Source organism: Hipposideros armiger, unplaced genomic scaffold (assembly GCF_001890085.2).
Source record: "Hipposideros armiger isolate ML-2016 unplaced genomic scaffold, ASM189008v1 scaffold_141, whole genome shotgun sequence".
NCBI classification, from domain to species: domain Eukaryota; kingdom Metazoa; phylum Chordata; class Mammalia; order Chiroptera; family Hipposideridae; genus Hipposideros; species Hipposideros armiger.
In genome coordinates, this window is record NW_017731491.1 from 1,420,091 (window position 1) to 1,444,478 (window position 24,388).

Genomic DNA, 24,388 nt, shown 5'->3' on the forward strand with positions numbered 1-24,388 from the left:
GCTGCTGTGTGAACTGGGCTGACCGGAGGCCTGGGCTCAGGGGCATCAGTCAAGTTCACCCTGAAGTGACTGTGTCCAAGTGAGCACTTAGTGCCCGCCCCTCTTTGCCATTACCAACAGGGACAAGAGGACCTACCCCCCCACCCCGCTTTCTTCCAGGCAGGTTGCTCAAGGGAAACCTTTGGGGGACAAATGGCTGTTGTTTATTGGCTTCATTATTGGTGCTAATGGTGCATGTGTAACGGGTGAAATCTTTTCCAGGAAACAAAAGGCTTGTATGTAGGAAAATTTTATATTGGGTCTGCTTTATGGTAGGGGTTTCTTCTTCTACTGGGGGAAATATGACAGGATATTCTGAGCGTGCCTTATATTTGGGAGCATGAAGTAAAGATGCTTCATTTCCAAGGTGTAAGCATGTCTCATCCTGTTGATGTTTGGAATACTTCCTTTGCCAGGAAATGTTACTAGATTCGGGTAGGACTTGTTCTGAGGGACAGTTGGCTTTCCATTAAATAATTTGTCAAGGCATGAAAGCCACTGTCCCCAGGTCTGCAGACTAGTGGGAAGCCCAAAAGACACAGACAGCCTCAAGTCTGGGTTCGTGGGTGCTCCTGCCTCACGCAAATAAACCACCCACCCAGGCCAGAAGTAGGATACAGGTGGAGGCAGGATCTTAGGACCAGGGCCAAAAAATAAATCCCCTTTGGTCATCAGAGGATGTGGGAATGCCCAACCAATCAGGAGCCACTCTGCTGGCCTGTTGTCAGTATGCCACCTTACTTCCCATCAAATTGGTGCAAGGGAGGCTGGGAGGCCAGACCCTCCTACAGCTGTGTTGCCTCCCAAACCTTGGTTCCCTTCTTGCATTTTGAGGCAGCAGCTTTGGTGATGGCCCTCTCCAACTATTAGGCTTCAACTGAACAAAGTAGCTGTTTCCTACAAAATAAATGTAATAACAGAACCGATAACCATCCATAATGTACTCAAGACTTTTCAGCCATACTGGGCCTTCAAGCAGCAGCACCAGGTTTCTGAGGCTTTCATCGAGGCCTTGTTTTGCAGCTGCTATCTCAGCTGCTCCAGTGTCACATGGTAACCTAGTTCAGAGACCAAGTCATCCCGAGCAGTCGTCCTGGCTCATCCATTATTTTGGCTTCTAGCCTGTTACCTTTGTGTATTGATGAAAATAGACAAAATAAGATCTCGGAGTTTAAAGGTGTCTACATGAGTGTTTCCTAAAGCAAAAATTGAAAGGGAAGCCAGTCAGGTCTGCCCCTGGAGGGCAGAGGCGGCTTGGCCAAGCGGGGAGCCCCCCAGGCACTGCAGCGCAACTGGTGGTTTTCGGTACTAGTCATGGAGCCCTGGGTGAAGTGCTGTTTCTGTGGTTCAGGTAGCAGAATGACACAAGTGGAGCTAAAAGCAGCTCAGCTTGGATGGTGGTGACATCTGGTGTTGCTGTTAACCCTGGGGCAAGTGGTAGGTCCCCGAGATATGTTCATCTTCTGGGTCTCAATGACGGATTCTAACCAGGAGCTAGCAGCTGCCACTGGGGAAAGAGGTTTCAGCTCTCTCTGCCCCGAAGCTCAAAGCCAAGGGTTCCCACTGTGGCAGTGGGGACATCAGCACGGCCCAAAACTGCTTTCCCAGAGGGCTCCATTCAAAGGGAAAAGTGCCTTTTTTTTTTTTTCTGCAGCCACTTTCCATTTCTGTGCATTTTCTCGTTTTGGTCCAATGACCTCCTATACTTTAGATTCTGCTAAATGAGTGACAACCCAATGAGCCCCCTACTTCAGCACCTCTGGGGGTAAATGGCTTGCAAAACGCTTGTGGTACAGGGAGACTTTTGACTCCACCCTTTTCCAACAATTTAAATCCAGGAAAAATCCCCACCCGTCTATTCAGTTAGGAGTGGTTTTGAGGCGTGGCTGCCACCTCGTGGCAAAAATCCTTACAGCCATGCCCAGCACAAAGGCAGCCGGCAGCTTGGCAAACCTGACAGCTGCTCTTTCAGCCTGCTTGTTATATACTGCTCAGTCCTTATTTCCTGGGGAAACGGTGACAGAGCAAATGTTGGCCTTCAAATTGAGAATTCAAGATAGAGATTTTCCAATATCACTCAGCAAACAAGAACTTCACCATTTGCTTCTCCTATAGTCATTTTAAAGGGAAATTTGCCCTCCCTTCAGTTAAATCCCCACAAAAAATACAAAAGGAACTCATAAGGCATGGCATATAAGCATTGACTATAAAGTGAATGGGATGTAAATTTCTTTTCTGTCTTACACCCAGGATGATAAAATAGGCTTAGAATTACTTGCCAGGTATACTGTTTTGCATTGTTTTGTTTTTCTGAACAAGGACAAGGTACAGGGTTTGTTGTTCTTTCATTGATTTTTATTCTGTAACAAAAATCAGCAGGAATGGTAAAGCCAGGGACAAAAACTACAGGAGATTGGTTTCATGCTGGAAAGCCTCCAGCTTCCTTTTAGTGATTTAATTCTTGAGCGTTTTCCCAAGGTGTTGCGAGACCAAATGTTGATAGACTCGAGTGGTCCCACTCTCTGGGCTGCCTCCTAGATTTTGCATTATGGTTGTGAAGCTGGCAGGCTAGGCCCCAGCTTTTGTGGGCTCAGCACAGTATAGAGGCTGTGGGCTCATCTACTTTCTAAAAGCTGCCAGTCTCAAGAACAATCTGTGGGCTGCTTGCATCAGACATCTGTGGGGGGCCCTGGGCAGGTCCAGACCAGTGGGGCACCAGAGCAGCCTCTCTGGCTGGTCAGCCTGGAGAACACAGCCAATCAGATCGTTCCTGCAAAAACCCCTCCCCTCAAGCATGCCAGAGCAATCCCACCCTTCCACTTGGGCCATGGGTCATGCTTGATCTTTGGGTTCTCTTGAGAGGAAGTTTTACCAAGGAGCTGGGGGAGCCGATGGGGAAGGAAGGGGGGCCATGATTTCTCTTGGGCATGCTGGCCACTCAGCCTCCTTGGAATGAGCCCTTGAAGGGCTCCCAAGGAACCCTAATCAGTAAAGGAGCCACGGTACGGAAGGGATATGGTGTGACTACACTACTAGTGTCGTCCTCAACTCCAAGCACGTTCTCTGTGGCTGCAAAAGCACTGCTTGAACTCGGTCCCTCACTCCAGTCCCACCCACCCCCTTCCCACAGTGATTTAAAACGCGATTACCATCTGCATTTGCCCTCACGTCCCTGGCTACAGCCCAGCTGGCACCTGGTAGGTAACGATCTACTTGTCCTGGTCCCCTGGAGGCGCTGAGAGAACAGCAGGGTCTTACTGCAGGTGCAGGCCCAAGCTCTCATCCTCAGGACCTCAGCCTCTCGCCTAGAAGGAGCTTTCTGTTCACACAGCAGCCAGGGATGTTGGCATCTGCCTAAGCAGTTCTGTTCCTTTACGCAGGAGGGGGATTCATGTAAATAAGTAACTCGAGTCATTATTACATTTAACCAAAAGTTATATTATATATGAAGTAGGACGAACAGCAGGAAGCTAGTAAAAAGGGTCCGGCTTTCCTGATGCAAGGTTAAGCTGAAGATTTTAAATCTGCTCCCTCCTTTTCTGAAGAGTCCTCAAAAAGATATCTGCAAAAGTGCTAAGAAGGTTTAACACCACCTGATGAAATTAAGCTGTTTCTACCAGCTGTTTCGCCAGAAAGGGGGAAAAAATCATGCTATACATACACGGTGACTGTTTAAGTTCAAGGCCTGAATAATAGCAGAGATTGACATAGCCAAGCTGAAAACAACAGCAAGCTACTGAACATGTAGCTCTTATGTATACATATAAAAGTCAGGGGGATGGGAGAGCTCAGGAAGAATTCCGACCTTTGTTGTTTTTGAGGATAAACAGAAGTACGTGGAAAATCTTCTTTTTTCAAGAACCATTCAACAGCATCGTGCCTACCTGCCACCTCCTCCATGTGGCCTAGAAAGCCAGGTACCAACTCTGCCAGCCTCCTAGCGATGTAGGAGCAGCTGGAGGCAAACCAAAGACTAACTTCCATGGTCCCTCTCAGTGGTAACTCCTGTCCCTGCTCAAGTGTTCCATCCTCAACCGCAGTTGTCTTTTCCCTTCAAAAAGCAGGATGCTGGCGGCCATGGCCGAGTTCAGGCTATCCACACCAGGCACGACAGGGACCAGCAGCCTCTTGCCCCCCGTGCTCTCGGCCAGCTGCAGGGACTCCAGGCTCACACCGTGGGTCTCCCCTCCTATGACCACAGCCGCTGGTGCCTCTGTCCAATCCAAGTCATAACTCTGGACCTCAAGTTCAGGGAGCCAGCCTTTACTGGCTCCGGTGTCTAGATCTTCCTCCTCCTCTTCCTCATACTTGTGAAACTTTGAGAGCCGTCGGTCACACACCCAGCCATGGTCACTGGCTTTATTAGATGTCTGGGCCTGGGCATAAAGGCCACAGTTGTCCGCCACGTAGACCCGGGTATCGGTGGGCAAGTAGTTGGGCACTGCTTCCCAGTCCAGATTGTTGATGATGGGCACCTGGAAATGCGCACCCATACCTGCCCGCAGCACCTTGGGCTCCCAGGCATCCACACAGCCTAGAGAATAAAAGACAGGATCCAGTTAACACTGCAAACCTTCCTAGGTGAGGGGACTCGGGAGTACATCAGATTAGTTCTGGATCAGAAGATCAAGCCAAAAAAAAAAAAAAAAAGTCCTGTTGTAGCCATCCTGATAGCTGGCACCTCCGCCTTCCCTATGGCAGTGTCCAGCTAGGGGACTGTGGGAGGAAGTCCTGCCAGTGCTTAACACAGATTCTACTCATCCCGTCAACACTGACCATACATGTGCCAGACGCTGTACGGGAGACGCCAAGGGCATTCAAGTTCCTGGCCTCAAGGACCTCGTGATATAGAAGCAGCATGAGCAGGGTTACCAGCAAACCCTTGTACAAAGCAGGGCCCTGAGGAAAAACATCCCAGGGAGCGTGGCACTGGGCTGGATCTTCACGGATAGGAGGACCTTGTCAGAGAAAGGCCCAGGCACAGGACCAAGTTATAGAAGCAGGAAGAGTGTACAGTCCAAGAACTGTAAGTAAAGTGAATCGGGCCTACCGAGGGGTGGGCGTGTGATGGGCGAGGAGACGGGAGGCAGGCAAGGACCAACCTAAAGGAAGCTGGGGGTGCCGGGCTGAGGAGTTGAGGATTTTATCCAGAAGACAATATAATGCCATTGAGAGATTTTAAAGTAGTGACAGAATCTAGTTTATGATTTAGAAAGACCCATTTGGCTTCACTGTTGAACCTGGATTGGAGCAGGGAAGACACTAGAGATGGGGAAATGAGATTGGAGGCAATGAGAGTAATCCAGGGAGAACCAGGGCAACGGCCTTGTCACTGACACACACACCTGCCCTCACACCATGGTAAGAAGGCAACAAGAACTACTCTTTTCTGCAGAGGCATGTGCTAATCCCACCCACTTCCAGGCCTTTCCCCGGACTACAGGCTGGGAGAAACAGCAGGCAGAGGGCACCACATCTACCATCTCCTCATGACAAGTTATTTTTAAAAGCAGCCTAGACTCATGAGGAGAGCCATCTAGTGTGACCCCTCTAACTTGTGGGGAATACAGGTTACGATGAAATGTCCCCCTCATCCTTACGTCCTAGATACTGGACACCACACCAGGTGTTCCCTACTCTTTCCCTACCTCTTATACACAAGCCACCAGCATCACTGTGAAAACTACACTGCCCGGGTTATATAGGTACATGTCCAAAGCCACGCCTGCTCTCAGAGCTCTCAACCATGGGGCGGGTCAGCAGGTACTCGTGATGGGAGTCCAACACCTTCACGCTGGCAGAGAAATGCACTCCAACAAGGTGGGACTGAGGGAAGAGTTAAAAGGAGCAATTGAGGCAAGTCTCAGCAATGGGTGCCACTATTCGTTTACATTGAACGGTGGCTTGAGTGTTTCTGATGAATGAGCCTCTCCAAGTTGTAATAAGCATTTTAGGCATGTTCCAACTGTTAGGCAAGTCTGTTCAGAACTAAGCCTACTAATCCCCACTTCTGCTGAGAGGAGACAGAAAAGAGATGTAACGAGGCTCATTTGTGTGGGGGGCGTTTGACGCGTGGGGCTAAGGGAAAAGTATTACAGTTTCATAATCATACTGTTGACAGCATTCCTTTCACAGGATTCAAAATGTCAAGAGTTACAAAGGTCTCACATGCCCAACAACTTGGGAACTCAAGATCACTAAATAAAGGACTTGGAACCAACAGGCATCTATTTCTTACCCTGATGGTTTTTTTAAGTTCTTTCTTTAATAACCTAGCAGGTGTCAAAATAATTTTAAAAGCTAATCCACATTTACTGAATTACCGTGTGCCAGGCACGGTGCTAAGTAGTTTATGTGCATAATATCACTTAATCCTTAAAACAGCCCTACTGGGTAGATTCTATTATTATATCGACTTTACAGATGAGGAAACTGACACTTAGAATATTGTTCACAGACATACAGTGAGTAAAGGGCAAATCGAAGATTTAAATCCACGTGTCTGCCCATACAGCCAGCTCCCTTACAAATGGCCCAATCCACCCAGTCACATACGCTCTTACCTTTGGTGAGTAATACTTTGCTGCAGCCCGCCCCAGCAGCAGATCTCAGAATTGTCCCCAGGTTCCCAGGGTCACGGAGATTGTCACAAATCAATAATAAGGGCAGTGAGTGGTGAAGCTGAGTCTCTGGGTATGCCATCTTAACATGGTCAGGTTTGGCAAAAATCCCTGAGGAAACAAAACAAGTGGTTCACGTGTCTGATAGGGACATGGGGAATAATTTGACTTCTCATTTATTTATCACTTTCTGTATTCTTAATTACATAATACATGAATACATTCTGACTAAAAAAATTCAAACATAAAATACTATCAATGACCCCCCCCCACACCCCACCCCGCATAACTGTTTTCAATCTTGGAATGTATCCTTTCAGAACTTATTCTATGCATCTACCTACATATATACATCCACCTATATACAGGTGCTTTTTTTCTTTTACATAAAAAAGTCATACTCTAAAAAAAAAAAGTCATACTCTATTATTCTGTAATCTACTTATTTAACTCTATAACATATCTTGGAGAACCTACCATGTCAATACATTAGGAGCTACCTTATTCTTTTAACCTCTGCATGTTATTTTGTAATGTGAACATACCACATTTATTTAGCTCTTCCCCAACTAACTGATATTTAGATTATTTTCAATTTTCCCTATTATAAACAACCCTGCAATAAACATCCCTGTATGACTCTGTGCATATGTCCAAATATTTCCCCAGGGAAATGGATAGAGTGAAAGCCCTCTTAATGTTAACAGACACTGCCAAACTGCTATTCCAGTTTATGCACAAGAACACATAACTACCTGTACCTAGTCTATCAATGAAGGCAGTGGAATAGTATCAGGCACCTGTGTGCTGTCAAAAGAGCCTGCATTTAAGAGTCACAGATAACCACATTTAAGAGTCACATTTAAGAGCATTCAGTGGGGCAGGAAACCTTGAAGTCCTTTAACTTTTACAGCTGCAGTGATGACAGAGGCCCCACTTACATTACTGGATTACATTTAGAGATGTGCCTGAAGTCTGACAGGCAGTGCTAGATCTTATCTTTCTTTCTTTTTACCCCCTTCCCCCTACTCAAATCTGAAATAAAACATAAAGATAAGCTAAATAATATATTTAAAAGCCATGAAATGATGAAAGCAGTCATGATAAAGGGGCTACAGAAGTGCAGGGTGGGCTGGCCAATGTTAGCACATATGCCCAAAGTGGCAAGTATGATGAAAACGAATGATAGCTGTAGCATGGAGCAGGGATTAGAGAGGTGTAGCTAATGAGAATAGTTACTTAGAATGAGTGGAAAACTTCAGTAGTCCATGTCCCCACCCTAGGGTGAGTTCTGAGCACAGGTGCACAGATCTCTGTCACTTGCTGAGTTACAGAAACAAGAGATGGTCCCCAGAATTTTCTCTCCCAACTAGTAGCTGCACTGTGAGCTCATTACAGGAAATACAAATGGATAACTGGTATGAGAGGCCCTGGCCTAAACATTAAAACTTGAAAATAACCCTCCACTCCCCCCACCCCACCCCAACTGTCCCTTACCATCCAAGGGAAACCTCTATACTTAACTGCCATTCAATTCTCAGATCTTAATTGTAACTCCAATGTCAAAAAGGTATAAAGAATTTAGTCTTTCCATAGTTAGAAAAACCTTTCTAAGTGGTAATCGACATCACTGTTACATAAAACCTTAAGTTAGATTCAACCAAATGAAGACAAGGTTTCCTGTTCAATGGCTAAACAGGGCAATAAATTTTAGCTTACTGCTGAGACCTGCTTCTAGAATAAGAGTCATAATGTTTATCACCACACTAGCATAGGTTTTGGAAATGGAGGGCTAACATTTTGGTAAACATTTTCTTAATTTTTAGTTAAACATTAAAGGTTGAAGAAATGACCTAAAAACATAAGGTCTGAGGAACAGTGGTTATTCCTAGAGACTATAGAGCCATAATACAAATGACCAAAACCTGGCTTGTTTCCACTAAAAATACTACATAACGTGCACAGATTTGAGAACTTTATTTTTCTGGGTGTCTAGAAAACGTTTAGAAAGCAATAACATTTTGAATTTGGTTTAAATAAAATTTGTTGGCCTAACACAAGTACAAACAAATAACTCGAGGTCTCTACTTCTAGTGACACTGTAAAACCACTGACCCATTATTCCTTGTGGTGTTACTAGGTCGGACCAATCCTTGATATCCTCAAATTTCACCTTAATGAGGCTGACACCTTTCAGCTTATCAAGGGGCAGCTCCTTTATGTATTCCAGACGACTAAAGAAGAACACTTTGGGCACAGCGCCAGCTTTGAGAGCATCTGCAATCAGCCTGCGACCTTCCAGCAGGATCTTCCCTTGCTTTTCCCGAAATGGCCGGGACTTAACTATTGTCATTACACTGCTGTGGATGGAAACACAAAGACGAGTAATTATCAACATTCTTGTAACGGAGGCACCTAGTTCTAACAGACATAAAGAGCTTCAGAGACAGACGCAAACCGATTCTGGGGAAGATACTAATTCTGTCCTCCGTGCATAATAACCAGCGGGAGGTATTGGAAGTAGTAGTCCAACTGGAGGAAAGAAGTTAAGGTCCCGCTGTGAGGCGGGAAGAGAAATGGGAATACCCGACAAATGTCAGGAACACATCACCTGAGCCTTTTGTCCCCGGGTAAAGCTTTATCGTAGCGAAGCCCTGACTCTTCCCAGGTGCTGGGCGCCTGAGATGGGGGCACCTGAAGCGGCTGCTTCGGTCGCTGCACATGGGGACTGGCCTGAGCCGCCGCCTTCCCGGGCTGCTTCCCAGCACCGGGCTTCCGATCCACCACCTGTCCGGATGGAAACACTTTCACCGGGCTCCGCCGCAGCGCTCGGACCCAGCGCCGCGCATCGAAGTCCCAAGTCTGGACCACCGGCACCAGGAGTCGTGCAGGCCACCCCACGCGCTTCACCAGCGCCGCCATCTTCCCCCGCGCCGTGGGTTGCGTCACGAAAGCGCGCCGGCGACAACCAGTGACGTCACCGGTCCGTATGTGTCATCTGTGGGCGGTGCGGCGCTGTGCGGGAGACGGGTGTGTGTTGCTTGGTCATGGCGACTCGCCGAGCTCTGCACTTCGTTTTCAAAGTGGGAAACCGCTTCCAGACGGCACGTTTCTATCGTGATGTCCTAGGGATGAAGGTGCAGATGGGGCCGAGAGGCGCTGGCGCGCGAGGGTGGCACGGGCAGCTGAGCCGCACCTGGCCGAGGGAAGGGGGAAATGGGTTTGTCATCGATCTCAGCCAGAACCTGAGTGTCGGACCTTAGCCCCGGACTCCCCATTAGCCCTGATTGGTTTTCAGAGACGATGCGAGTCGCTGGTTGGGTTAGGACGGGAATGAATTTATTTAAATACATTCATACATATGTATTGAGTAACTGCCCTTGTGGAGCTTCCAGTCTAGTGGGAAAGACAGTAAACAAGCAGAAAGTTGTATTATACTCTTCCAATGACTAATAACTCAGTCTCTTCCGGTTTTGGAGCCCTTCGGTTTAGATAACATATTGAGAGCTCTGTTTCTCTCAGGGATGATTTGTTTGAATGGTCTCTTTTGGATGCTCAATTTGGTTGAATGCTCCGACTCTCCTGCCTGCAGTAGAGAACTAAATGTGAAGTCAGAGCCCATTCTCCTCTTCCACACCCAGAAGTGGCCTCTCTTCAGCGCTGAGTAGCTATGATTCTGCAGGGGTCACCTGGGTGACAAATAGGTGGAAGCTATTGGGGAGCTCCTGATAAGTAAGCAAGGGTGCAAATTAATGTAGAGATGGTGCAGAAGACGGGTGCAAAGGGAGTTGCCTTTATTCGTCAGTCGTTTAAAAAGCATACTGTGTGTGTGTTTCATAGTACTGTGTTGAGTTTTAGTGACAAAAATGAAAATGACCCTGTATGTCTGTCCTCAGTGTTCGCTTCTGGCCTGGGATGGGGTGGGAGTGAGAATTGGATTTGTACATAGCTAACAGTAATGGAAGTCAAAATTTGATAAGAGGTAGAAAACCACAAAGCTCTCCCTTAATGTGTTTCCTCATTGATCAAAGGGTTATTGTGAAGATTAAACTCATTATTATATGTGTGATGTTTGACACATCATATGTATTATATAAATGTTAGCTACTGTTATCAAAATACAACAGAAGAAGAGATTTAACTCTAACCTGGGTGGTCAAGAAGTAATTCAGGAAGACCTTGCATTTTAGTTGACCTCTAAAAATAGGATTTCCACAGATCAAGATTGGAGGGAGTAGTATACTAGAAAAACTGAATAGTCAATGCAAAGATAAGGTATGTATGGGAAACACCACTAGTTTTTGTGTGCCTTTAGCTTAGATTACTTAGTTGAAGTTGAGGAAATGGGATATCAGGACAAATAGATTGGGCCTGTTTCTGATAATATCTTGAATTCTATGCTAAGGAATTTAGGTTTTTATGCCACAGTAAGTAGGAAGTTCCCTTACATTTTAGAACAGGGCAATGATGTGATCAGAGCTGTGCTTTAGGGACATAATTTTATGGCGGTGTCAACGAAAGAAACATCCAAACCTGTAGAGAATTTTTATAAGTTTACTTGAACCAAACTGACAACATTGCCAGGAAGCAAGATCACAAATGCTCCAAAGAATGAGTTTTGCAGTTTCTTTCATACATTTAGAATAAAGGAGGGAACATAGGAAGATTACGTGAAGGAGGGAGACAGCGAGATGGGGATTAGATTAAAGGAGAGTTAGCAAGAGTATGTGCTCTCTTGAGGGTGATTATGCTTCTGAGGGGTTGGAAAAAGAGGCATATCAAATGTGTGTTAACCTAGATGCACAGAAACAATGGACAGGCAAAGATAAACCTTTTACTAAAGAAGTGATATGCTTGGGGCAAGGCTACCCATCTTCCCAGTTAGGAATTTATGATCAGATCACCAGTGACTGAGGTTACTTTCAGTCACTGGACTTTATTATAGAGCCCCTTTTTCATCCATAGTGGTATTAAGGAAGGAGGTCAAGAAAGATGAGTATTAATAGTCTGTGAGAGGGCCGGCCCAGTGGCGCGATGATTAAGAGCTGGCTTGGGATGCCACAGGGCCCCGGTTCGGATCCCACATATGAGGGCCGGTGACACTGCCCTCCACAGCTAAGATGCTGAACAACAGCTCAACCTGGAGCTGGGCTGCTGTGAGTCGCCTGTGACGGCGTAGGCTGCAGCCCCTGTGGCAGTGGGTTGCCATGGGCTACCGTGTGTAGCCAGCAGCCAGCGTGAGCGGCCGTCCAGAAGCCAGCGACTGATCTGCCTCGCCCAGAAAGAGCTCAATGATGTTACCAACTTGGGCCAGTGAAGCAACGTCCTCCACAACTAGACTGAAGAACAAAAGGACAGCAACTTGTGTGTTCCCCTTCCCCCAATTCCCCAGCACTGTTCCCATCCCCCAGTTCCCCAATAAAAATCTTAAAAAAAAAAAATAGTCTGTGAGAGAAGTGATGGGAGCTTGAACTGCAGCAGTAGAAGTGGGAATAAAAAGAAAATAGAAACTAACACATTGAGAGCCTACTATGTACCAGGTTCTGTGTCAAATGCTTTAATAAATTAATATTAGGAAACTCAGACCCTAAGCAACTGTCTCAGAGTTACACAACTACTAACAGCCAGAGTTCTAAAACAGACTAATGCTGAAGGCCATATTTTTGTGACTACGCAGCATTGCTTCTCAATCTAAATAGATTTTACAACTTTGCTTGGTGTCAAGGTGTTCTTTCTCACTTTTACTACTTCTAGACTGGGAAAGATATAAAACTTATTATCTTTTGTTTGTTTTACAAGTACAGCTTATAAATGATAATGTTGACAGTTTTTGTGAAATAAGCTGTGTGCAGTAGTAGTAAAACTTTACAGTTTATTCTAATTCCCTTATCAGATCCTGCGGCATGAAGAATTTGAAGAAGGCTGCAAGGCTGCCTGTAATGGGTATGACACCTTGTTTCTTAATATCTCCTTTAGACTCTTAATACCCCTGGAGATTAATGCATCTTATCGAGTTTTTTGTTTGTTTTTGTTGTTTTAGTTTCAGGTGTACAAAACAAGTAATAGTTAGACATTTCACCCCTGACAAAGTGATAACCCCTGTTCCTCAATGTATCGAGTATCTCTTTAAGCTTAGAAGTCATGGCAAGCTGGAAAATTTCAAGGCCTCTTGGGGATTGGATGCTTGTTGATGGATATGCAAAAAAATAAATTAAGGCCAGCTTGGAGGACGGCATTTATAGGATTCTGTCCCCTACTTTAAAGAAAAGATAAAGGAATCTTTCCCTTAAGGAACTGCCAAACAAATGGTCTTTGGAGCCTTTGGTGATGGGGCCCATGAGCACTGTGCACAACTGCTGTTAGCACCAGCTGATGTCATCTCATCCTTATAGGTTCTTAGAGGACCAGAAGGGACTGCTCACCTCTCTGTCCCAATAGTTCTTTGGGGGAGGCCTGCCTAAGGCAAATTTTTTTGTGGTTACTGGATTAATTTACTTTCATTTTTCTAGGCCTTATGATGGGAAATGGAGTAAAACAATGGTGGGATTTGGACCTGAGGATGATCATTTTGTTGCAGAGCTGACTTACAATTATGGCATCGGAGACTACAAGCTTGGCAATGACTTCATGGTAAATACCATTTTGTTCCAGCAGATTTTTGGCTGTTCCTTTTATTGAGGTCACTGATACAGCTTTAGGTATCAGTGATGATGACTGCTGAATTGATGGCTTTTGGGTGCAGTTTAGTAATGAGTTTTGTGATATTTTCTATTTAAAACAAAACAAAAATGCTTGGGTAGCCTGTCTCAGAGCTGGATTCAGAATGAAATGTGTTCTCCCAATATTTAGGAATCAACCCCAAGACTTAGAGACAGCTTTGAAGGAGACAAGACACCTCTAGGGGAATGACTGAGAGGTAAAGTGCCAGAGTCATATTGGTCTGGTCAGGCCCTGATCACCAATGGAGAAATATTTTCTCTCTAGTGGACTATTACAGCCAATCCTAGTCAGAGAAAAATCTGAGAAGATTTTTAAGGATAAAAAGAAGAACGTATTCATTCATTCACGCACTCAATAAGTTATGCACTTATTATAGTAATAGCACCAACCATTTACTGAGCAGTTACTATGTGCTAGATAGACTGTCACTGGGACCAAGTACATAGCAAGATAGGAGTAACTAATTTTTGCCCAGAATCTACTTAGCAAATCTACCTCATGCTAGATGTGATTTTGGTCATTTGATCTCACTATTCCTGTTAACTCATGTTAAAATAATACCTAGATGCAAGTTTTTATGAGGATCAAATATCTATAAAAGCATTTTGTAAATGGAAAGGGCTATTCAGATTTCACATATTCATATATTTGTTTTTCTTTCTTTTCATGTCTCTCACTAATTTATTCATTTAACAGATACTAATTGTGAATTACTATATGCCACATACATTGTTAGGTTCTGGGGATAGAATAAAGAGTAAAGCATGCTCTCTGGCCTAGGAGCTCCCTGTCTGGTGGGGGAACAAATAAATATACAAGAATACAATGTGATAAGTGCTAAGATTGGGATAAGGACAGAGGGATGTGGGAACACCTGGGAGGAATTCCCAGCCTATTCCCGGAGAGCTAAGAGTTCAGGGAAAGCTTCCCAGAAGTGACATCTGAGCCAGGGGAGTAAGGTTGGGTGGAGGGTGAGAGGAGAATCTTCAGCATGGTCACAGGCCCGGAGATGGGAGGGACCATGGCACTTAGAACTGTGATAGCACAGTCCAGCTGGAGCTTAGTGCGTGAAGAAGGGAGTGGGTAGAGTTGAGGCTGGAGAAGTAAGCTGGGGCCACATCATATTCAGATGCTTAGACTTTATTCTAGAAGCAGAGTGAAGCCATTATTAAGCAGAGGAATGGCATGGTATTTGTGTGCAAGAATCCACCTGTTTAGAGCATGGAGATTGGATTGGGAGGGAGTAAGACAGGAAGTGAGGAAACGCACTCACAGGATAGTACAGTAAGTGACCAGCAGCTCCTTCAGTAACATGGTAGTTATGGGAGATAGAAGTGAATGGATATGAGAGATGTTTAGGAGGTAGAGTTGGTATGGTTTGGTGATTGAATGTATGTGAGAGTTTGTGTTTCTCCTTCCCTTTTCTTTACTTTCCAAATTTAAATCAGGGAGAAAAAAGAGCCAAACCATTTTGCTGCCATCAGCATTTAATTGGCTCAAGTCAAATGTTGATTGGTGGTACTGCAGAGGCTAGAGGTCAGATAGGTGGAGAACAACTTAACTGCTCCACCATGGGTCTTCCTGAGAGACTTTGGTAGTATAATATCCCTGATGAAAGGTACCTTCGATGCTTTTCAGTTCATGGAACAAAAAGAAAAACAGGTTAAACAGAACTCCCATATATACAGAGAGTGCCAAAAAGGTGCATACACATTTTAAGAAAGGAAGAAACTGTGTTAAAATTATAACACTCAATTTGTACCGAAGTAGGGCCGGCCGAGTAACTTGGTTTGGTTAAGAGCGTGAGCTCTGAGCAACAGGGTCGCCAGTTCGATTCCCACAAGGGCCAGTGTGCTGCGCCCAAGCTGAGCTGTCACTGAGCTGCCAACAGGTGACAGGATGGCTCAGCTAAAAAGAAAATAGCCCAAAATGATCTCATTATATATCTGAGTGGGCCCTTGGTATCCTCTAATTAGCAATACTGAGGTGCACACCTTTGTGTGCACAGGATGTCAAAGTGGCCAATTGAAATGTGCCAATTACAGATGATAGAGACCAATATTTCTGATAGTTTCACCAAATTAAAATGCCTGAGTTTGTTGAAGGGTTTATTTTTCATTTATTTTAATTTTTTTTGTAGTTTATTTTACTTGTTATTTCTATTAGAATGTGAAAGGTGTATTTTCTGACAAAGCATCATAATGTTTCCAGGAAGTAAACACACTCTCTGTATTTTAACAAGCTATTGTTTCCTGGTTACATTGTTATAAAGGAAGGACAAACCTCTACATTCGCTCATGTATTTACTTATAAATGGATCAGCAAGAACTCAAAGAAAGATTTCCCTAAAGTTATAATTCCACTGGAAGTAATATCAGTCTTGTTATTTAGATCTTAATATTTTTTTGATCTAGCTTGAAAAAATATGTAGTTTCCATTATGAAAACATTTCCAATTATAGCCCAAATTTACCTGACTGTCCAGGACTTCCTAAAGCTTTCAAAGCACATTATATAAAGTCTATAAAATAAAAATTTTATGTGATTCCTTTCCAAAAAAACACTAGACAAAAAAATTTTTTTTGGGGGGAGGGGAACAGCCAAGTTGTTGTCCTTCAATCTTAGTTGTGGAGGGCACAACCAGCTCAGCTGCAAACCCAGTCACTATCCTGCCTCCCATCGGCAGCTCTCAGGCCACTCAATTCAAAGTGCCGTGTTCAATCTTAGTTGCGGGTGGGGTCATAGCCCACCATCCCATGCGGGAGTCGAACCACGTGCTCTCACCAGCTGAGCCATCCTGCCACCTGTTGGCAGCTCAGCTTGGAGCACAGCATTACTGGCCCATGTGGTAATTGAACCGGTGACCCTGTTGCTCAGAGCTCGTGCTCTTAACCAACTGAGCCACTTGGCTGGCCACTCGATGAAAATTTTAAGTGCCAGTGAAATCTTAGGTGATATGATGTAAAGGCAACGGGATTTGCTTCATTATCTTGTTCCATAAAAGGTCTGTTGTGATTACACACTTGGATGATGATGTTGTTTGTCACAGGGTATAACACTCGCTTCCAGCCAGGCTGTCAGCAATGCCAGGAAGCTAGAGTGGCCACTCCGTGAAGTTGCAGAAGGCATTTTTGAAACCGAGGCTCCGGGAGGATATAAGTTCTATCTGCAGAATCGCAGCCCACCTCAGTCAGGTAATTATACTAATAAAAGCCCTCTTTCTAAAGGCATCTCTGATGGAAGGTGAGATGGAACTGGATTTCTTTCTCCTGTGGAGTCTTTCTATACTGGCATAACATGTCTTTCCTAAGCCAGTGTTGTTATGTGTTTTCTGAGAAATTATATTCTCGTATTAGAACTTTAAAGGGGATCGAGATTGGTTCTGTTCTACTGGTAATGTAGCTATTTAGGATACTTTCAGTTACAAATAACAGGAAACCCAATTCAAACTAGCTTGAGCAATACAGCAAGTTTTTAGCTCACAGGGCAGGTATTCTGTAGGTAGGAAAGATTTCAGGGTATGTTGATTCAGCAGCTCAGCAATGGCGTCCAGAACCCCTATTTTCTCTCTCTCTCCATTCTCTTGTCCTATGAGTTCACTTCTAGAGCTGGTTTCCCTCATGGTTGTAGGGTGACTGCCAGTAGCAGTGGGGACTGCATGCTTGCACATTCTCTTCTGGTAGGAGAGGGAGACCAACTTCCTGCTGCTCTTGTTTAAGAGCAGAGCAAAACTTTGCTGGAATCTTCCAGCAAACTTCCTGGTCAGTTTTGATTTCACATGCCTGCTCCTTCGCCAGTCACTGGCAAGAGAAATAGGATTAACCTCACACCAGTTAGTCCCGTCCCTCCATCCTTGGTCAGTTTCCCAAACTATAGTGCTGATGCTCAGTGAGGGAGGGAGGGGTGGAACGGAGAGGTCCGCTACACTGACTGCCCCAGGGAGCAGCAAAAAAGCTGCACAACATGTTTCGTTTACAGCAGAGGCAGCCTCCTGATACACGTTATGTGTATTTAATTCCTGCAAATTCTGATACCTGCTCTGCCAAAAGAAAGAAAATAATACTGGTAAATAGCAAGGGCAATTCTGCTTGCCATTTCACTCAGGGAGTACGTGCCCCTACGTGGACCCGAGATGGGAGGCGGGTTTCTCTTTCCTCCACGGGTCTACCTCGAGTCCCAGGTGCCCCTCACACTGATTGCTATGGTGAATGCTACTTGCTTTTCATCCGGAGATCAGCAAAAGAAAGAGCGATTTGTTCCAGTGTGGGAGGTCAGACTGGCGCTGTGAGACTTACTGAGAGATAGTACTTCTGTATTTCACTAGTGAATTAAGGGATTTTTATGATGACTTTTATTGATAGATGACTGTGGATTTGTATACTAACTTTAAAACTTAACTCCTGGGCCGGCCAAGTGGCTCGTTAAGAGTTGGCTTGGGAGCGCAAGCTCTGAGCAGCAGGGTCCTGGTTCGGATTCCATATGGGCCAGTGACGCTGCATCCTCTACAGCTAAGATGGTGACCAACAGCTCAACCTGGAGCTGGGTTTCCATGAGTTGCCAGCGACGGCTGCAGTGGGGCTGCAGTGGGCTGCCGTAAGCTACCGTGAGTGGCCGGCAGCCGGTGTGAGCAGCCAGCCGTCCAGTGGCCGGCGACCAATCTGCCTCAGCCGGGAAGAGCACAATGATCACAATACCAACATGGGCCAGTGAAGCAACATACAAAAGGACAGCAACTTGTCTGTTCCCCTTCCCCAGTGCTGTTCCCCTCCCCCTATTCCCCAATAAAAAATCTTTTAAAAAGTTAACTCCTGCCACTAATTCTACTGTACATTTTTTTCCTTATGTTGGTATAAATGGAGAGCCCCAAAATCCTAAGACGTTTTTGTCCTTCGGAATGATAATACATAGAGGCATGAATTTCCGATTGGTAATATATTCAAGTCTGTCGGTCTAGCTGGTGTCCATCCTTCCTTTGACTCACTCACTTATGTGTAGCTCCATCCACTTGTTATCATTCCTGCCCCTGCATGCTTTCCAAGTCAGCTGGGATTTGTTGATCTCTCAATGAACAGGGAAAGCTAAAACAGTCTGTCAGATAGAGGAACGAACCTGTGAGAAACGCCTTACCTTAGGCATAGTATTGCTAGAAATGGAAGAAAAATGTATCGAATTTATCATAGTTACATGTAGACTTGGAACAGCTCTTCAGAAAGTCACTTTACAATGTAAAAGTTTCCAACAATGTTAAGTGTTTTCATATAACTTTTATTTTTACAAAAAATCGTTTTTTTACCTAGACAGTTAAGCCAAAAAAGAAAGAAAAAGAAAACAGTACCCGTATATCTAGAGATAACCATTGTTAACATTATCAAGTATATCTTTCCAATATATATACATTTTTTCAGATTCCATTGTGTTACATCGTAGGAAGATAAACAATTCTCTGTTGTTGGATATTTATGTTGTCGCCAATGTTTCATTGTTATAAGCAACGCTGTGATGAATGTCTGTGAAGAAAGCCCTTCATACATCCACAATTACTTCTTTAATTGCTGAAAATGGGATTGCTCTTTCAAAAGCAGTGTGCATTTTCTAGGCTTTTGATATATTCTGTCAAATTGTTGCCAAAAAATGAACTAATTTACACTCTACCAGTGTTAATATTATATGATTGTGATTTCCCCCTGCACTATCACAGTCAGCACTGTGAACTTTGTAAATTACTTGCCAATTAGATAACAAAATGTTTTATTTGATTATTTGTGAGGTTGAATGTTTTTCATGTGTGCATTGAACATTCCAGTTTTTCTTTTGTATATTCCTGCTCTGTGCCTTTTGCCTGTTTTTCTAGAATGTTCATCTTTTTCCTATTAATGTTTAAAAGTGATTTAAATATTAAGGACTTTGTGTCATTTATGTTGCAAAAAATGTTTCTTACTTTGTTGTTTACTCTTTAATTTTTATTGTAATTCTTTTTTTGTTTTTTGTTGTCTAGGAGTTTTCCATTTCATGTAATTAACCTAACAATTTTTACTCATGGTTTTTGTATCATTTGTCAGGTTAAAAAAAAAAAATCTCCACCCCAAAATTGTATAATCACCTGTTTCAAGTAGTTTTATGGTTTCATACTTTAGACCTAATCCTTTAATCCATCAGGAATGTGTTTTGCCATTTAGCTTAAAGGTGTAACTTTTTCTCACCAAGTGAGACCCCAGTTATCTTAGTGACATTTATTAAACAATGTGTTCTTTCGTACTGACTTAATATCCCTTTCTTATCATAAACTAAATTCTTGACTATACTTGAGTCTGTTTTGGTCTTTCTGTTCTATTCCATTGCACTGACCTATCCATTCCTGCTGTTTTATTACCCTACAGATCCTGTATTAAAAGTAACTCTAGCAGTATCTGATCTTCAGAAGTCCTTGGACTACTGGTCTAATCTCCTGGGAATGAAAATTTACGAAAAAGATGAAGAGAAGCAAAGGGCTTTGCTGGGCTATGCTGATAACCAGGTGAGTTATCTTGGAGAGAAATAATCTGTTACTTTGAGTTCGGCTTGTAAATGAGGTTAATATGAAGGTTATCTCCATAGTTTCTGCACACTGATTCAATATTTACACAGATAAACAAAGGCAAAAATAAAAATTGCTGATAACCTCACCACTCAGATGTTACCTTTGTTTAGATTTGAGGATATATCCTTTCAGAAGTGGAATTGCTGAGTCAGAAGAGACATAGATAAGATTTAATGCTGTAATGATCCTGTATCTTCACCTTTTTCTTTTTTTAACTAACCTGGCATTTGAGCATGATTTTAGTCCTTGCATTTTGACCCAGCAGGTCTATTCCCAGGACTTTATTTTATAGATATACTCATCATACATGTTCACAAAGAATGGTGTACAAGGTTATCTGTTGCAGCATTGTTTGGAATAGTAAAATATAAGAAATAATCTAAGGATTAGAGGAATAGTTCAATCATTTCTAGTTCATCTGTAGAATGGATTACTATGTAGCTATCAAAAATAATGCGGTGAGTCTTTACATGCTGATATGGTAACATTAATTGAAGTTAAACAAGACACAGAATTTGTAAATTGTGCTACCATTTGGGTAAAAAAGATATGTGCATGCTACGTGTCTAGAAGGGTACACAGGAAACTGCTGACTGGTTGCCCCTGGGGGTAGAGCAGGAGGACAACTTCGTTTTTACTTTATTCCTTTAGTACTCTTTGAATTTTGTTTTTACCACATAACCTGTTCCAAAAAATAAACCCACTTCCTTATTTCTTTTCAGTGTAAGCTGGAACTGCAGGGCATCAAGGGTGCAGTTGATCATGCAGCAGCTTTTGGAAGAATTGCCTTTTCTTGCCCCAAAAAAGAGGTAATGTTTGGTACCAGATCTATTGTATAAGCTCTGTGACTACCTAGTGCGACCGCTAAGAACCTTGGGCCTCCCTTCTTCATTCTGAATATGACTTTGGTATCAAGTTCAACAGTTGTCTCAAGGGCAACTGAGATAATAAAATCAAACAAATGATGTCTGGGTTCTTTCTGGTTGATCCGATACTCCTCGAGGGCTGATGAGGACCACGGCATAAGAGTGGTACATGGCCCACTTTTCATTTTTGTTTTCCTCAAGTTGCCAGACTTAGAAGATGTGATGAAAAGGAAGAACCAGAAGATTCTGACTCCCCTGGTGAGCCTGGATACGCCAGGGAAAGCGACAGTCCAAGTGGTCATTCTGGCCGACCCTGTAAGTATGACTCAGGAAGGGACAGGCTGCACCACGGGTTTCCTCTGAGGTGTCTTTTTGCTAAATTTCTCTTGTCTTTATTGGCGTAGGATGGACATGAAATTTGCTTTGTGGGGGATGAAGCATTTCGAGAGCTTTCTAAGATGGATCCAAAGGGAAGCAAATTGTTGGATGACGTGAGTCTTGTTTCTAAATTTCTATCACCATGGGCCCAAGGAGGGGGGGGGTGTTACGTGTGAATGCGGAAGGGCCACAGCAACAGGGACCAGGTCTTACTATTAGAACCACGTCCTTTTGCTGTCGAGGTGCGTTTTGAGCCAGGGACTTGTGTCTTCATTGCCACCTATATGGCTCTTATCCGGGCACAGCATTTGCGCCTCTCACTACCTCAGGCTGCCTTGAGGAACCACCGCTGCTGTGCGCGTCATTATTCTGCTCTGGGAGTGGAGTGCCTGGGTCCCATCCCCTCTCACTTACTCAGCTCTTTCGGTCATCTGTTCTCCATTCTAGAGCATCATTTTCTTCCTGTCTAGTGACTTGTTCTCAATAGCAAACAAGCTCCAGTATCTTCCAGCTTTGAAAAACCTTTTATTTACCCCATATTTACCCTTCTCCAGATTTCTTTTTTAACAATCTGCCTACACACTGTTCCTACCTCTTACTTCTCATTCACACTTCAGTCTCTTCTGCACTGCTTCCTGTCACTCAGTGACATGTTCATTTTAACTTCGTCAGTGACCTCCGTATTGCCAAACTCAGAAACTACTTTTCTATCCCCATCAAACTCAATCTTTCAGCAACATCCAAACACCTGTTCATTGTTGTACCCCAGTTTCTGGCATATATCTGGTATGCAGTAGGCACTCAGTGAATACTCTGGTGATGATTAAAGGAATGAATCAAATCTATCCCACATCTGTCGTTTTATATCTATGTGACTGACCTTAAGCAATTTACTTAAGGTCTCTTAACTTCATTTTCTTATCCAGAAATTTGAGAAAATAAGATTATCTACCTGATAGGATCATTGTGTGCTTTATAGAGCTTGCCAAACTGCTGACATAATAACGCACACTCACTCAATTAATGTTCATTAAAGTAGGAAATGTGTAGAAAATATAGTGTTTATAAATTTTACCATAAAGGAAAACAGAATCTCAGGCAACCTCTCAGCTGGCACATGTGCTAGACTCTTTCCTTCTTGCTGTCTCATATCACTGGCCAACTCCTTCCTCTCTTTTCCGCTCTCTTCTCCTTTGGTGTTAGAGATCCTGCTTGCGTCACATCTCTTTGGCAGCTTCTCCTCTATCACACACTCTGTGTGTCTGATCCCAAAGTGATTTTATCCACAGTCCCACTTTGGCTGCCTTTTATTCTCATTTCTTTTTTTTTTTAGATTTTTTTTATTTTTTATTGGGGAATTGCGGGGATGGGAATAGCGCTGGGGAATCCGGGGAAGGGGAACAGACAAGTTGCTGTCCTTTTGTTCTTCAGTCTAGTTGTGGAGGATGTCGCTTCACTGGCCCACGTTGGTATTATCATTGCACTCTTCCCGGGTGAGGCAGTCGCTCGCCGGCCTCTGGACGGCCGCTCACGGTGGCTCTTGGCAGCTCACACCGGCTGCCAGGCACTCACGCTGGCTGCCGTCCACACACGGTAGCTTAAGGCAGCCCACTGCAGCAGGAGATGCAGCCTATGCCATCGCTGGCGACTCACGGCAGCCCAGCTCCAGGTTGAGCTGTTGTTCAGCATCTTAGCTGTAGAGGGCAGTGTCACTGGCCCTCACATGTGGGATCAGAACCGGGGCCCTCTGGCGTCCCAAGCCAGTTCTTAACCAACGTGCCACTCGGCCGGTCCTATTCTCATTTCTTATAGAGGCTGCATACTACTCTGGTTACCTTTCCGCTGAGCTTCAACCATCATCCATTCTCTGATTTCCTAATTTCTAGTTCCTACATCTCCCTGAGCTCCAAACAAGTATTTTTTGTTGTAGTTACTGAAGTAAAATATACATAGAATTTAAATGTACAGAAATTCAGTGTTCAATTTGATGAGTTTTGACTGTTATATATACTCTATAACCACTATCAAAATGTAGAGCATTTTCATCATTGTAGAAAGATCTCTCGTGTCGATTTCCATCCAGTTAGTTCCCACCCCCACCGTCCAGAGGCAACTACTGTTCTGATTTCTGTCACATTAGTTGTCTGCCCTTGGACTTCATACGCGTATAAATGGAATCATTCAGTAGGTATTCTTTTGTGAATGGCTTCTTTCACTCAACATCACATTTTTGAGATTCCTCCATGTAATTGCACACATTAGAGGTTTTTTGTTTGTTTGTTTTATTGCTGAGTGCTATTCAATTTTACAAATATAACAATTTGCTTATCCATTTTTCCAATGGTGACTATTTGAGAGTTGTTTCCGTATTTTTATCTGTTATAAAGGAAGACGGCTATGAACATTCTTGTGTAAATTTTCTTGTAGACATATGTTTCGTTTCTCTTGGGTAAATTCCTAGGAGTAGAATTGGCTTTTACTTTATAAACAGTCATCGAAAGTGATGGAACCCTTTGACACTCCTGTCAGCCATGTTATACACAGTGAGAGTTGTAGCTACTCTACATCCTCACCAACATTTGTGTTTTGTTTTGTTGTTGTAGCTATTCTAGTACATGTAAAATGGTTTCTCATTGTGGTTTTCATTTGCGTTTCCCCATGACTAATGATGTTGAGCACCTTTTCATATGCTCATTTGCTATTTGCTTTATCTTATTTTGTGAATTATATGTTCCAATCTTTTGTTCATTTCTTTCCATATAGATTTAGATTTAGTTTTAATACTCATGATTAAAAATTCTAAGTATGCACAGAGAGTACAACAAATCCCTATTGACTGTCACTCATCAACTCTGTGCTATGATTTTTCATCATTCCTTCCACCCCACCTTTTTTTTATTTTTGCTAGAGAATATTCGAAGGCAAATCTCAGACACCTTGAATACATAAGTATTTTACACATTTCAGCCCAGAATACTTAAGTATTTTACACATTTTAAGATGATTTTTAAAAAGTAAAAATTAAGGAATTTTTTAATATACTCTTCCTCCATGTAATTGACATCATTACACTTTAAAAATCAACAATATATCCTTAATGTCAACTAGAATTCAGTTCTTTTTTTTTTTTTTAAGATTTTTATTGGGGAGTTGGGGGAAGGGGAACAGACAAGTTGCTGTCCTTTTGTT

At 43.5% G+C, this 24,388-nt stretch overlaps 2 protein-coding genes across 3 annotated transcripts in view; one reads left to right on the forward strand and one right to left on the reverse strand.

Moving 5' to 3' along the window:
- Positions 1–2,336: 2,336 nt before the first annotated feature.
- On the reverse strand, positions 2,337–9,619 carry MRM3 (mitochondrial rRNA methyltransferase 3). Of its 2 annotated transcripts, XM_019650515.1 has the most exons (4): positions 9,271–9,619; positions 8,775–9,019; positions 6,603–6,770; positions 2,346–4,573 (listed from the first exon to the last, which is right to left on the reverse strand). In XM_019650515.1, the coding sequence occupies exons 1-4, from the start codon at positions 9,579–9,581 to the stop codon at positions 4,032–4,034; spliced, it is 1,266 nt and encodes a 421-aa protein (XP_019506060.1). In that variant the 5' UTR covers positions 9,582–9,619; the 3' UTR covers positions 2,346–4,031. The 2 variants fall into 2 exon arrangements, with proteins under 2 accessions (XP_019506061.1, XP_019506060.1); XM_019650516.1 differs by lacking the exon at positions 9,271–9,619 and having other exon boundaries at positions 2,337–4,573; positions 8,833–8,917.
- A 16-nt stretch (positions 9,620–9,635) lies between these two features.
- Positions 9,636–24,388, forward strand: part of GLOD4 (glyoxalase domain containing 4) — a 19,988-nt gene continuing 5,235 nt past the window's right edge. The window contains exons 1-8 of the mRNA XM_019650517.1: positions 9,636–9,796; positions 12,553–12,602; positions 13,169–13,289; positions 16,428–16,572; positions 19,756–19,892; positions 20,678–20,764; positions 21,023–21,136; positions 21,226–21,312. Coding sequence (XP_019506062.1) covers positions 9,707–9,796; positions 12,553–12,602; positions 13,169–13,289; positions 16,428–16,572; positions 19,756–19,892; positions 20,678–20,764; positions 21,023–21,136; positions 21,226–21,312 — 831 coding nt within the window. The 5' untranslated portion in view covers positions 9,636–9,706. The remainder of the gene's footprint in view (positions 9,797–12,552; positions 12,603–13,168; positions 13,290–16,427; positions 16,573–19,755; positions 19,893–20,677; positions 20,765–21,022; positions 21,137–21,225; positions 21,313–24,388) is intronic.

Bases quoted from the DNA above. Each gene is read 5' to 3' on its own strand.
- MRM3 (XM_019650515.1), bottom strand. From the start codon at position 9,581: ATGGCGGCGCTGGTGAAGCGCGTGGGGTGGCCTGCACGACTCCTGGTG. The intron at 9,020-9,270 runs GTGATGTGTTCC...TTCCATCCACAG, and splicing joins CCCGGGGACAAAAGGCTCAG to CAGTGTAATGACAATAGTTA. The intron at 6,771-8,774 runs GTCAGTGGTTTT...TTGTTTCCTCAG, and splicing joins AACACCACAAGGAATAATGG to GGATTTTTGCCAAACCTGAC.